The 13,616-nt window shown below is 43.3% G+C and overlaps 1 protein-coding gene across 2 annotated transcripts in view; it reads left to right on the forward strand.

Moving 5' to 3' along the window:
- The first annotated feature begins 4,978 nt into the window (after positions 1 to 4,978).
- Dtd1 (D-aminoacyl-tRNA deacylase 1) overlaps positions 4,979 to 13,616 on the forward strand; it is a 171,726-nt gene continuing 163,088 nt past the window's right edge. Inside the window, exons 1-2 of one of the 2 annotated variants that reach the window (XM_028893270.2) lie at positions 4,979 to 5,129; positions 9,561 to 9,651. In XM_028893270.2, coding sequence (XP_028749103.1) covers positions 5,087 to 5,129; positions 9,561 to 9,651 — 134 coding nt within the window. In that variant the 5' untranslated portion in view covers positions 4,979 to 5,086. The remainder of the gene's footprint in view (positions 5,130 to 9,560; positions 9,652 to 13,616) is intronic. The other variant, XM_028893269.2, reaches the window with a different exon arrangement.

The following is a 13,616-nucleotide window of genomic DNA, read 5'->3' on the forward strand; positions in this document are numbered from 1 at the left end:
CTCACAAGAGATCTGCCTGCCTCTGCCTCCTGAGTGCTGGGAATAAAGGCGTACGCCACTACCGCCCAGCTAACCATTTAATTTTTAAAATTATAGTTATTTGTGAATGGTGTGTGTGTGTGTGTGTATGTGTATGCATGCTGTGATGTGTGCATGGAGGTCAGAGGACAGTTTCCACTGTGGTTTCAGGAATCAAACTCAGGTCATCAGGCACCTGCTGAACCATCTCACTGGTCCTGAAATTTCAGTTTTGAAAAATGTACTTATGGGGTTGGAGAGATGGCTCAGCAGTTAAGAGTACTTGCTGCTCTTCCAGAGGACCAGGGTTTAGTTCTCAGTATCTACATCAGGCACCTCAGTCATCTGTGACTCCAGCTGTAGGGGATCTGATGCCTTTGGTCTCAGCAGGCACCTGCACTCAAGTGCACATACCCGAATGCAGATGCACACACTTGTATGTAATTAAAAGTAGTAAAAACAAATCTTTAAAAATTTGTGTGTGCACATGTTTGTACCTGAGGGCAGACACATGCCACAGCATAGGTGTGGAGGTCAGAGGACAACTTTAAATGCTGGTCCTGGTCCTAACCTTCCACCTTGTTTGAAATAGGATCTCTCTTTGTTGCTGTGCTGGGTACCCTAGGCTAACTGTACTGCAGGCTTCGGGGAGATTCTCTTATCTCTGCTGTAGCAGTGCTGGGATTAGACACAAGCTGCTGAGTCAGACTTTTCACATAGGATCACAGCATCAAACACGTTGATTTACTGAGTAATCTCTTGGCCCTGATAATGAAAATTATAGCAACTTCTATAAGCTAAGTTTTCTGAGAGTGGCTAATATAACGTATATTTTTCATGCTACTATCAGACAATACTTTAGGTGTCCCACTAAGGTTAGACTGAGGAAAATCTCCATGTTCAGTTGGGGCATTCAAAGCAGCCATCTACCAGGTACCAGTGGGTACTGGATAATTTACGAATTAGAATATAACTCCTAGATTAGATAGACTTGACCCGTTCTTTGGTACTTTTGCTTGCACAGGTATATATGCGTACCACATGCTTGACTGGTTCTAAGCAGCTCAGAAGAGGGTGTCAAATACCCTGGAACTTGAACTGCAGACAGTTGTGAGCTGTCATGTGGGTGCTGGGAATTGAACCTCTTAACCACTGAGCCATCTCTACCCCTGGGTAGTGTTTTCCTTCCTTCCTTCCTTCCTTCCTTCCTTCCTTCCTTCCTTCCTTCCTTCCTTTCTTCCTTCCTTCCTTCCTTCTTTCTTTTCTTTTGGTGTTTTTGAGACATGGTCTTTTCTCTGTAACACTGTAACTCGCTACACAGACTAGGCTGGCTTCAAACTGACCTGCCTGCCTCTGTCTTTCAAGTGCCGGCATCAAAGGCACGCACCCTAACCGCCTGGCTGTAGGTAGTGTTTTAAACTTACAGCTACATGAGACCTTGTGGAACATAGGGATGAATGGTAGTAAGAATCTCAGCTGTTGAGCTATCCCACCCCAGGCCAAGTAAGAATCTCAGCTGTTGGGCTATCCCACCCCAGGCCAAGAAAGAATCTCAGCTGTTGAGGTATCCCACCCCAGGCCAAGAAAGAATCTCAGCTGTTGGGCTATCCTACCCCAGGCCAAGAAAGAATCTCAGCTGTTGAGTTATCCCACCCCAGGCCAAGTAAGAATCTCAATTGTTGGGCTATCCTACCCCAGGCCAAGAACCAGTTGGTACTAATTGAATATATTGGAACAGTGTGGTGGGCATCAAATTGAATGACCAAGAAGCAGCCTAAAACAGGAAGGGGAGCATGATGGGAAGAAGGGGTGAGCTGGGATTGTGCCTCTGGTAGAGTGCTTTCTTAGTGTAAACAAGGCCCTGGGTTAAGTCTTCAGTACTTGGGAAACATTAAAAAAAAAAAAAAAAAAAAAAAAAAAGTGCAGCCGGGCGGTGGTGGCGCACGCCTTTAATCCCAGCACTCGGGAGGCAGAGCCAGGTAGATCTCTGTGAGTTTGAGGCCAGCCTGGACTACCAAGTGAGTTCCAGGAAAAGGCACAAAAGCTACACAAAGAAACTCTGTCTCGAAAAACAAAAAAAAACAAAAACAACAACAACAAAAAAGTAAAGCAGGGTTGGGGATAACAACAGGTACCTCACAAAAATGTCTCCCCCATCTTTGGGGATTTCTAGAATAATAAAGGGCAAGAGCTGAGGGGCTGTGGCATCTGGCAGGATAGAGCTGTTAAGAGATCACTGTAGGATAAACTGCTGGACCAGTTCCACTCACACCAGGCAGTGGAATAGTGTGAGAACAGAGCATAAGGGGCAGGAGAATGGCTCAGGGGTTAGGAGAACTTGCTGTCCTTCCAGAGGACCCGAGCTAACTTCCCAGCACCTGCATAAAACCATCTGTGACTCCATCTGTGTCTGAGGGGATCCGGTACCCTTTTCTGGTAGGCACTACAAATACTACACTGACAGCAAGCTAGATTTTTTTTTTTTTTTTTTTTAATTTGGAAGAACCAAACTGATAACACCTGTAGGCCAGTTATTCAGAGAAAGGAATCATTTGTAATGAAACCACATTTAATAAAGAGTGCTTTCCTGAATTCAGTGGATTGGTCATATCAACTCAGAGGGTGTTACTGTTATCATCCAATGATAACTCTCCCTTTCCTTTTTTTCTGGCCAGGATGTTCCCAAGTCCATGTATAGTACTCCTCTCTCATATATTTTATTTCTTTATTTTGTGTGCATGTATGTGGACATGAATTTGCATGTGACAGGATAATTGTGGAGCTCAGAGGACATCGAGTGAGACTTGTCCTCTCCTACCTGTGGGAGCCGTGGGATCAACTTAGGTCAACCGGCTTGGCAGCATGTGCCTTTACCCATTACTCTTTACACCCCTGTCTCTTCTGACTTCTCATTTACCCTGAAACAGTCTTTAGACTTTCTTTTCCTGGATGTGAAAAATTGACTACTTGGTAGAATGTTCCTAATTTAGGTTTTTTAAAAATTAGATTTAGGTACAGAGTCTCATGCAGTCCAGACTGCATTGCACTTGCTGTATGGTCGGCCATCCTTGAACTGGTTCTCCTGCCTCTCTATCTCGGGTTCTGGGACTCCAGGTAGGTGCCACCATCCCTGGTTTATGTAGTACTGAGGATTGAACTACGACTTTATACATGGTAGGCAAGTACTACATCAACTGAGCTACATTTCTAGCCCCAGGTTGAACTTTGTTGTTGCAGAATTACCATTGTGTTCTTCAGTACAGTATCAGGAAACATGGGAAGCCCATTTATCTCATCGTTGCTGCTGGTTTATCTTTGACAATTTAATACAGGCAATTTTGCATTCAGTATTTCATATTTAGGCATACCGCAATAGGTTCCCAGACCTCAGCAGGCACCCAGACCTTTGCACATTGACTCCATGATGGAAGTGCCATTCAGGCCATAAAACTCAGCATGTAGACAGTATCACCTGCCAAAATGAAAACAAAGACCTAATCCATCAAAGTCCATAGTTCTGGGAAAGTCTCTAAATGTACTAACCTTGATTTTTGGCTTCTGTAGTTCCACTTTGGGTTAACTGTTCTTGTTAATTGAAGTATTCAACCCAGGGTATGGTGTTTTTTTTTTTTTTTTTTTTTTTTTTTTTTTTTTTTTTTTTTTTTTTTTTTTGCATAAAAGCTCACCCTGGGGGCTGGAGAGGTGGCTCAGCTGTTAAGAGCACTGACTGCCCTTCTAGAGGACCCCGGTTCAATTCCCAGTACCCACATGGTGGCTCACAACTGTCTGTAACTCCTGTTCTAAGGGACTCAACATCTGAACACAGACATACATGCAGGCAAAACACCAATGCATGTAAGAAAAACAAAAAAACAAAACTCATCCTGAAAAAGGGTCAGGGCTTCATTGGGATCCTGAACACCCGGTGTAGTTGCTGGCTGCCTAATAAGGACTTTCTACTGGCTTAAACCATGTCTGAGCAGTCTTCTCTGGTGGATACCTGACAGTAGTACTAGTTTGTAGGCTTTTTTGTTGTTTTTGAGACATCTCACTCCATATCCCAGGCTGGCCTTGAACTTCTGCCTCCAGAATGCTTGGTTCACAGACATTGGGTCACCATTCCTTGGAGTCTTCTGGGCAAATGACAGCTCCTTGCTTTCTATCAAATGCTTTTCTGAATCTGCCAGTCCTAGTAGATGCCTTCAAAGCGAAGACATTTCTGAAATAGGTGAACTTTTTCTGATATCCCCATTCCTTTTTCTAGAAAGAGTCTCATCATATTGCCCACACTGGTGGTCTTCAACTCATGGACTTAAAACACTCCCCTGCTTCATCCTGAGTAACTGAGATGCTCTCTTCTCTCTCTCTCCTCCCTCCCTTTCTTCCTTCTCTTTGTTGTTTTCTTTGTAAATGCGTGCTCTACAGCTGGGCACAACGATACTTTTTAGTAATGAAAACTTGCTAGAGTAATAGCTGTATCTATTATATTGTATATTATTATAGCTAAGCACCTTTACAGTCTATTTCATTCAAACTTCCCAACAATTCTATGATTGGTCTAAGTATTAGATTTGTATTAGGAAGGAATTAGGATTTTGGACTCATATACCTATTTACAATCGTGATGTGTCTAAGATAAATTAATAGTTATATAACTAAATGGCTATTTTAGCAGCAGATCCTTTTGTATTTAGCAACAGGCTTGCTGCTGAGGGCAAAGTTGAGGGAGAAAGAAACTGGAGCAGAAATTAAGGTGTCATCTCGGCATGGTGAAGTCTGGGCTAGTAGTTTGGGACTAGCCAAGGGCTTAGGGTGGAGCTCAGCTGTGGATGGGGCGGGGCCTAACACGGATGGGCGAGGTTATGGATAGGTGGCAGGTGAGCGTGATTGACATGGGCGGGACCAATTGGTGGGTAGGTGTGGCCGACGTGGGCGGGCCGCTGCTCAATATAATGGGTCTTCCCGGAGCGCTTCCGGGTGTTACCGGCAGAGGGCGCCGGCCGAGGAGCTGCCGGCGGAGTCGCAAGGTCTGACCACAGGGCCTGTCCCAGTAGCCACAACCGCCGCCATGAAGGCCGTGGTGCAGCGCGTCACCCGGGCTAGCGTCACAGGTCAGTCGGGCGGGGCCGGGCCCGGGAGGAGCAGCCTCTGACCCCCGAGACCCGTTGTTCCGTGCGAGGGTTCCCCGCAGCCTAGAGTTGCCGGCCAGCTCCGGGGCAGCGCCGTGGCCGAGAAAACCCGGCACGTGCTTGGCCGCTCACAGGCTCAGGCTCCGTTGCTTTGGGTGCAGCATAAACCCTCATCATCGTCGTCATCATCATTATAATCATCATTATCATCTTTGTGTGTGTGTGTGCGCGCGCGTCTCGCACAGACAAGGTGGCCAAACCTGCTAGCATCCCTAGGGCCCGTTCGTGAATGCACTGTTGCACAAACAACACAGGGAGCATTTCTGGAGCGCACTCCCTGTCGAAATGCTGTATTTTAGTACTTCCTTATGCGTATCTTTTCTTTTCTTTTTTTAACGATACTTGACTCATGATAAAATGTACAGATGAGGAATAGCTTATTGTTTGAGCTCTGACACTTGTGTGCAATTACGTTAAGGTATCCCAACTAGATGCATATCGTCCCTTGCATCTGGATGTCCGCCTCTGAACCCTTCCTTCAGCAATGGTTCAAAACCACAGAATTCAAGATGACATCTTTCTTTTTCTACTAATTAATGTGGACCAAGATGTTCAACGGTTAGCCAATGGTTGAATGTGGTAGTCTAGTTGAAGCAACCAGGATCCAGATGATTATTATACCTACTGTAGTTATTTGAAAAGTATTAAAAAAAAATTGAAACGACAGGTGCCACACTTTTAGTTTTTTAAGTTAAAAAAGACATTTATTTAGTGTGTGTGTGTGTGTGTGTGTGTGTGTGTGTGTGTTTCTCTGCATGTAACAGGACACTGGTGTCTGGACCAGAGGACAATTTAGAAGTGTTACTACCATGTAGGTCCTTGGGATTCAACTCAGGGCATCAGGCTTGGCAGCAAGTGCCTTCACCTGCTGAGCCATCACCTAGCTATTTTAATTATATATGAAGAATTACATTTTTAGGTCAGATGCTATGGCAAGCACATGCACTCACAGCCACTTGGGAGGCTGAGGCAGGAGGATCCCTTAAGCCCAGGAGTTCAAAGCAGATTGGACAGCAAAAGAGACCCAATGACACCCTCTCCCCCATTTCAGTTCGAGTTATCTTTTTCTTCAAGCCATTTTATAACAAATTCACTCTTTGAGTCTACAAAGTATAAATCTAAACCCAAGATCCCTCCTCCACCAAGTACCTAAAGCATATATTTATGCAGCTTGAATCTTAGAAGGTCTTACTAATAAAATCAAGCCTGAGGTCCGTTATTGGGGTGAATACTGGAAGATCAGAGAAGCAGAACAAGCCACAGCTTCCTCACCTTGCCAATTTCTCAGCTGATCCTGTTTCCTCAGACTGGAAGTTTCTGTGTCCTCATCCCAATGGCTCTCAGCTGAACTGCTGCTCAAAAGCCTGAAGCTTAACCAGCCAAATGCTTCTTGTTTCTGGTCCTCACACCTTATATATCTTTCTGCTTTCTGCCTCACTCCCTGGGATTAAAGGCTCACTTTCTTGGGATTAAAGGCGTGAGTCACCATGCCTGGCTGTTTCCAATGTGGCCTTGAACTCACAGAGATCCAGAGGGATTTCTGCCTCTGGAATGCTAGGAATAAAGGCATGTGCTACCACTGCCTATCCTCTATGTTTAATATTGTGGCTGTTCTCTTCTCTGACTCCAGATAAGTTTATTAGCGTGCACAATATTTTGGGGAACACAATACCACAACATATTTAGGCCTAGGAGTTCACGTTTTAGTTCCACTTAGTGGTTTGCAAGTTGCTCTGTAAACTTTGGTTTTAGGAATTATCCTGGATTAATTACGAGTAGAATAGGACTTGAGTTTATGGGACTTTAATAACATTTCAGTAAATATTCAAGTACATGAAAACTGGGAGAATTCATTGATGAAAGATTGTTTTGCTCTTTTGAGGAGAATTTGTCTCTTATGTGGTCATCCCCAACATACTTAAATTTTGAGCTTTGGTCCCTTAAGCCTCCATCCTGCTGGTCTGGAGTTCGGAAAATGTACCTTTGATTGTAGGTGGTGGCCCATCTAGATCCCAGCACTCTGGGGGCAGAGGTGTAGGAGTCTCTAGTTTGAGTCCAACATGGGCTACCTAGTGAGTTGAAGGCCAGACTGAACTACATAGTGAAACCCTGTCCTATAAAACCAAGGCCTGGGGGTGTGCTGGTATAGCATGGACCAAGTCCTGGGCTGGTACTTGCATGAAGTGTCTAACACTCTTAGAAATTCCCTTAGGGAGCCCTTTGATCATACCTGAGCTTAAGCTAATGAGACAATTCAGGATAAGAGTTAGTGAGTGACCTGAATAACAGTCAATTGCCTAGAGTGGTTGGACCCATTGCCTGTAGTTTCCAGATGTTTTCCAGGCTGTGTTTGAGTAGTAATGGGGCATCATCAAGAAGTTGCCAAGGAGAGCAACTTATTTCCATTATTGGAAGCGATTAAACAGGGCCTATGTGATGGCTTAGCCAGGAAAAACTTTTGCCACCAAGTCTGAGGACCTGAAGAGAGAACCAGCTCCTACTAGTTGTCCTTTGACAACTTGTGCTGTGGTACAAACATGCGCACACATCTGTATCACACAAACTATTAAATATATAAGAAATCAGTCAGTTGTAATAATGTAAATAAATCGCCACAGTTAACAATTAAGTCTGGTATACATGCAGTCTATGCAGGTGGGGTCCTAGGCTGCTAAAAGTTTGCTGGGTGCATTGTTCAGAGGCGTATGTGCAAAGTCCAAACCAAGTGGAGTCTCAGTTTGCTAAACTGTTCCCTATGCTTGCCTGCCTCATTTCTTTGATACTTACTTGCTGAAGAATAATAGTAGGAAATACTAGAAGTCGTACTTTGCTATAAGCCATGATGTTTCTGTAAGAGCATAAAACTTGGTGTGTTCTATAAAAACAATACAACTGATGCATGTGATAGTCTCAGATCTGAGGAGAGGTGTTTCGGGCAGTGTTTGTGGTTGCTTGGCATGTATGCATGTTGTGTGTTCAGAACCAAGGCTGCATTAAAGGGGCATGATGCAATGATGTAGCATGAATAAGCACTGCCAGAAGCACCTTGGACACACATTATATGTTTGGTTTTGCATTAAGTTTTGGTGTTTGCACATTCAGAAACCTGTTGTTGCCAGTTTTTTTTTTCTTGTGACACCTGCCTTTGGTTATGTGATTCCATATGTGATCACAAGCCAGAGCTTAGTCCACACTCCCTTATTAGGGGTATTTGCAGATACTATTGCATAGCAGAAGCAACCCCCCCCCCACACACACACAGACACAGATGGCAGAGTTCATTCTTCTATTCCTGACTGGAACATTAGGTCAGGACAAACAAAACAAAACAATAGTAATATAATGTAATATAATGAGGTTGGGCAAAAAAGAGAAAATGGTCAAGGTTGCCACTTAAAATATGGGTGTAATTTCACCATCATAATGATGAATGTTAGTCTAAATACTGTGCCAACATTTGAGATGTTGGCTAAAGGTAGTAGGGAGTACATTTGACTATAAATACATACACAGATATTATCATGGTGTTCTTAGAGTTTTGTTTTGCTTTTTTTATGGACAAAGTGCATGATTCAAAAAGCTTTAGAGGTTATTGGCTTAGTATGCCACTTTGTTAACATGCTGGGAGATGACAGCAGTTTCTGTAGTGACGCTTAACGTGTAAGTCATAGTGTTATGGATAATGAATTTACCTCTGCAGTAAGCAGGAAAACATATTTGTTTTATGCCATGGACATTTTCCATTCTATGCTGTCTGTGTTTTGTGTTACTAGATTTGTTGATTTACAAGAAAAGCCAATATCTCCTTTCTGAGAATTAGTCTTGCTTAGCTGAAATCTCTGGGGGAGGAAATCAGTGTTCTTGTTTTCAGATGTATGAGACTGTGGAAAGTTCTAGGTATTGTATCCAAAGTTGCAGATAAGATCCTATGCTAAAATCCTGCTTAAAGATTATTCGCCTTCCAGCTCTCATTTGTTCCAGATAAGAAACTAGAGTGAGGGGCTAGAGAGATGGCTCAGTGGTTAAGAGCACTGGCTGCTCTTCCAAAGGTTCTGAGTTCAATTCCCAGCACCCACATGGTGGCTCACAACCATCTGTAATGAGATCTGGTATCCTCTTCTGGCCTGCAGGCATACATACAAGCAGAACACTGTATGAATAAATAAATAAATCTTAAAAAAAAGAAAAAAGAAACCAGAGTGAATGGGAGTTATTGGCTCATATACACACTGACTTTAAGCAAAGAAATTGTAAGAAGGATGTGTGATGTTAAGAATGGTCATAGAGTGACTGAAAAATGCTTCACAATGTCTGATTATATCTACGTCTTTTCTCCCTTTTGGTTCCTGGTAGTTGGAGGAGAGCAGATAAGTGCCATTGGACGGGGCATCTGTGTGTTGCTGGGTATATCCGTGGAAGATTCGCAGAAGGAACTGGAACACATGTAAGATTTGGATTTCTAAGTCATTGCTACTAAGTCATGGGCTGTGTGCCAGCCACTTCTGTAATATTTTGTGCTAAGAATCCGAGCCTGTGTTGATTTTAACCATTGTTCCATGTAGGTGAGACTGAGGAAGAGCAATGTGCCCAACCTCGGTCACTGTCAGCAGTGGAGTAGGACCCCAGTTTGCCTTATCCCCACGTGCAGACGATGTTTCTTTCTCATAGATGTTGGGCACCTTCCGTCTGATTTCTCTTTAATGTGGGGCAATATGACTTGAGTACTCTTTAAGCAAAATGCCAGTCGTTCACCGTCATGTAAGGCTTGGAGCTCAGGTTCATTTCCTTGTTCCAGGGTGTGGTGGACATCTCGCCCCGTAAAAACCTGAACCTGAATTAGAATCTGGGCTGGCCCCCATGAAGCCGGTGCTGTTTTCACTCAGGCAAGGAAGGGAGTGTGCCATTGCTGCTGCCAGGCTGGCTGTCTCAGTAGATCAGTCTCCATCTGTAACTGCTCCTCCCCTGGCACCACCTGCTGTATTCACTCCATAGGCTGCCCCTCGATGCCCAGAGCCTCAGTAGAGCTCTGTCCTACTGTCCTGTTATTACAGTAAAAGTCAGGCTCAGAACCTAACCCTTGCTAAGATAGTGATGCCTAATAAGGGCAGTTTGATGCTTCAGAGATGTTGGTATTGATAGAGTGAGTCCCTTAGGAACTCCAATGGAGTAGAGTGGGAGAGTGGATAATAATTGGTTGTGGGTCTAGATTTTTTTAATGCTGGGATGGCTAATCTTGATCATCTGTTTGATTGGATTGAGATGTTCATAGGAGACTAGTGAGGCACACCTCTGAGTATGTCTGTGAGTGTCTTTCCAGAGAGGAATAACTAACAGAAAGGCCCCTGAGTAGATATAGATAGCTGTTGCACGAATCTTAATTGGTCTTAAAATAAAAACCCAGAGCCAGATATTGGGGTAAATGCTGTAGGATCAGAGGAAACAAGCCACAGCCACTTCTCACCTCGCCGACTCCTCAGATGAAAGTGAGGCAAGATCCTTTCTCCACGAGTCCTCTGACTGAATGTCCCTGAGTCCTCAACCGAAAGGGCACTGAACTCCTGTCTCCTCCTGCCTTATATTCCTTTCTCCACTCAGCCATATCACTTCCTGTCTCAACCTCCCTAGTGCTGGGACTAAAGGCGTGCGCCGCCGCCGCCGCCGCCACCGCCGCCGCCACCGCCACCATCACCACCCGGCCTTTTTTTATTTTTTATACAATCCATTTTTACCATATTCTTTCCCTTCCTCCAACTCCTCTTAGATCCTCTCCTCCCTACTCACTCAACTTTGTTCTCTCTCACAAACAAAAATAAAACAAAACAAAAAAAGTCTATCCATATACCTGAAAATTTCATAATTAACAGCTGAATAATATTCCACTGTTGTAACTATACCATGCTTTCATTATCCATTCATCAGTTGATGGACATCTAGAGTATTTCTAGTTTCTGGCTATTTATGACTAGAACAGCAATGAACATGGATATCTCTGTAGTAGAATGTATAGTCCTTTGGGTATATGCCCAAGAGTGGTATATTGGGATCTTAAGGTTGGTCTATTCCTAGCTTCCTGAGGAACTGCCACACTGATTTCCATAGTGGGTACCGGTTTGCATTCTCATCAATGATTAAGTGTTCCCCTCTCTCCGCATCTTTGCTGGCATGTACTGTCATTTGTTTTGTTGATCTTGGCCATTCTGACTGGGGTCAGATAAAATCTCAAGTCCCTGATGACTAAGGATATTTTTTTTTTATTATTTTTTTTTATTAATTTGAGTTTTCTCTCTTTAGCTTTTGGTTAATTTAGCTAAATATTTGTCAGTATTACTGATTTTCTTGAATAACCAACACTTTGTTTCATTGATTCTTGATGTGTCCATTTCATTGATTTCAGTTCTGTGTTTGATTATTTCTTCCTGTCTACTCTTTTTGGGTATTATTTCTTCTTGCTGTTCTAGAGCTTTCAAGTGCATCTTTAAGTTACTAATATGTGATCTCTTCAGATTTTTGATGTAGGCACTTAATGCTATGAATTTGCTTCATAGAACCACCTTCATTGTGTCCCATAGGTTAGAGTATATTGTGTTTTCATTTTAACTCAATTCTAAAAAGTTTTAGCTTTCCTGCTTGATTTCTGTCTTGTCCCAATTTGTAGGTAGACTTTTCCTGCCTAAATAGCCACTCCCAAATAACCACTTAGAGATATAATATTAATTATAAATGCTCGGCTGATAGCTCAGGCTTATAACTAACTAGCTCTTACAAATTAAATTAACCTATCTCTATTAATCTATGTGTTGCTCCAAGGCATAGGGGACAGGCATTTTCGACATCAATTTAAATGTTATAGGGACAAGTATCTCCTTTGGCAACCTGCTGGTGAGCAGTCTGGTAGAACCATTAAGTATAGGTTTCTTGAACATTTGAAATATTAATATAACAATATCATAGAGGAAGAAAGAAATCTGAAACATTTTTCATTACCTTAAGATACTTTCTTTTTTTAAATTTTTTAATTTTTTTTTAAAATTTATTTATTATGTATACAGTGTTCTGTCTGCATGTACGCCTGCAGGCCAGAAGAGGGCACCAGATTTCATTACAGATGGTTGTGAGCCCACCATGTGGTTGCTGGGAATTGAACTCGGGACCTCTGGAAGAGCAGCCAATGTTCTTAACCTCTGAGCCATCTCTCCAGCCCAAGATACTTTCTTATACCTTTAGAACTTTCATAAGCTCTTGTATCCTCAGACTATACACTGTCTTAGACTCTCAGAACTTACTGGAGCTTTCACCAGTAGTCTCTCCTGGCTGTCTTTAGGAACTTCAGTCCTGCCACACAGTGCCAAGTCTTAGTTTCTCCCCATTACCCCTTCATGTCTTTTTAAAACTAATACCACCTAGATGACTCTTATGAAGTTCGACTACCAGTATAAGGTACATTCTTGCATGAGTACATGGAGGTGCAACTTTAATACCTTATTAAATAAGGTTTAAAAAAAATCTTGGGGCTGGCGAGATGGCCCAGAGGTTAAGAGCACTGACTGCTGAATCTGCCTTTGACAGCCTGATATAGAGCAATTTCTCTACTCTGTTAGCATGGGCAGTTGGTTAGAGGTAGGGGTCTCCTTATATAAGAGCTACCCTGGACAGGTGTAGACAGGAAGAAATAGAGGAGGGGAGAGCAAATCTAGATATAAAAGATTTTCAGATCATTTGCGCAGTGGCAGAAGTTGCCACCATTGAAAATTGAGCATGCCAGTTTAGGTCATCGAAATGTACTGAGGCCAAGCTGTTTGTAGTAACAGAGTGAGGCCTTACTAAAATCTGAGTTTGTGGAGGAAAAGAGGAAAGGTTGCAAATGAACCCCGCTGGAGGGAGTTTCTGTAAGCTCCAAGTGGGAGCTGAGAGGCAAGAGAGAAGCCCAGGAGGGCATAGAGAAGCTAGGAGACTTCCAGGATGGAGCTGAGAGCCAGGAGGGACAAGGTCACAGAGGCCCAAAAGGGCTTAAAGAAGCTGCAGGACATAGCAGGCAGCTCCTAGGCAGAGGAGGCAAGAAAACAGGGAGGGTGCTAATATATATAGAGAGGGAGGAGTAAATGTCTTAGTAACTAGAGGGTTGCCCATAGGGTGGGGTCCTGGAGGGTGTAGCAGGCTTCAGGAGCCAGAGAGAGGACACTTACCGAGTAGGGGAGGAGAGATGGAAGGATAGAGTAGGTGGAGGGAATAAATGGCTAAAGACTTGGTGGACTCTAGAATTTGGAATCAAAGATGGTGGAGGCAGAAGCCAGCAGAAACAATAATCTATACACACCTTAAGAGAGTCAAATCAGCAACTTGAGTCAGTTTGAAGTGTTGAGATGTGGGCATGAATGAAAATAAGTGTAGCATCTTCTGCCAATGCTACCT

Source organism: Peromyscus leucopus, chromosome 4, assembly GCF_004664715.2.
Source record: "Peromyscus leucopus breed LL Stock chromosome 4, UCI_PerLeu_2.1, whole genome shotgun sequence".
NCBI classification, from domain to species: domain Eukaryota; kingdom Metazoa; phylum Chordata; class Mammalia; order Rodentia; family Cricetidae; genus Peromyscus; species Peromyscus leucopus.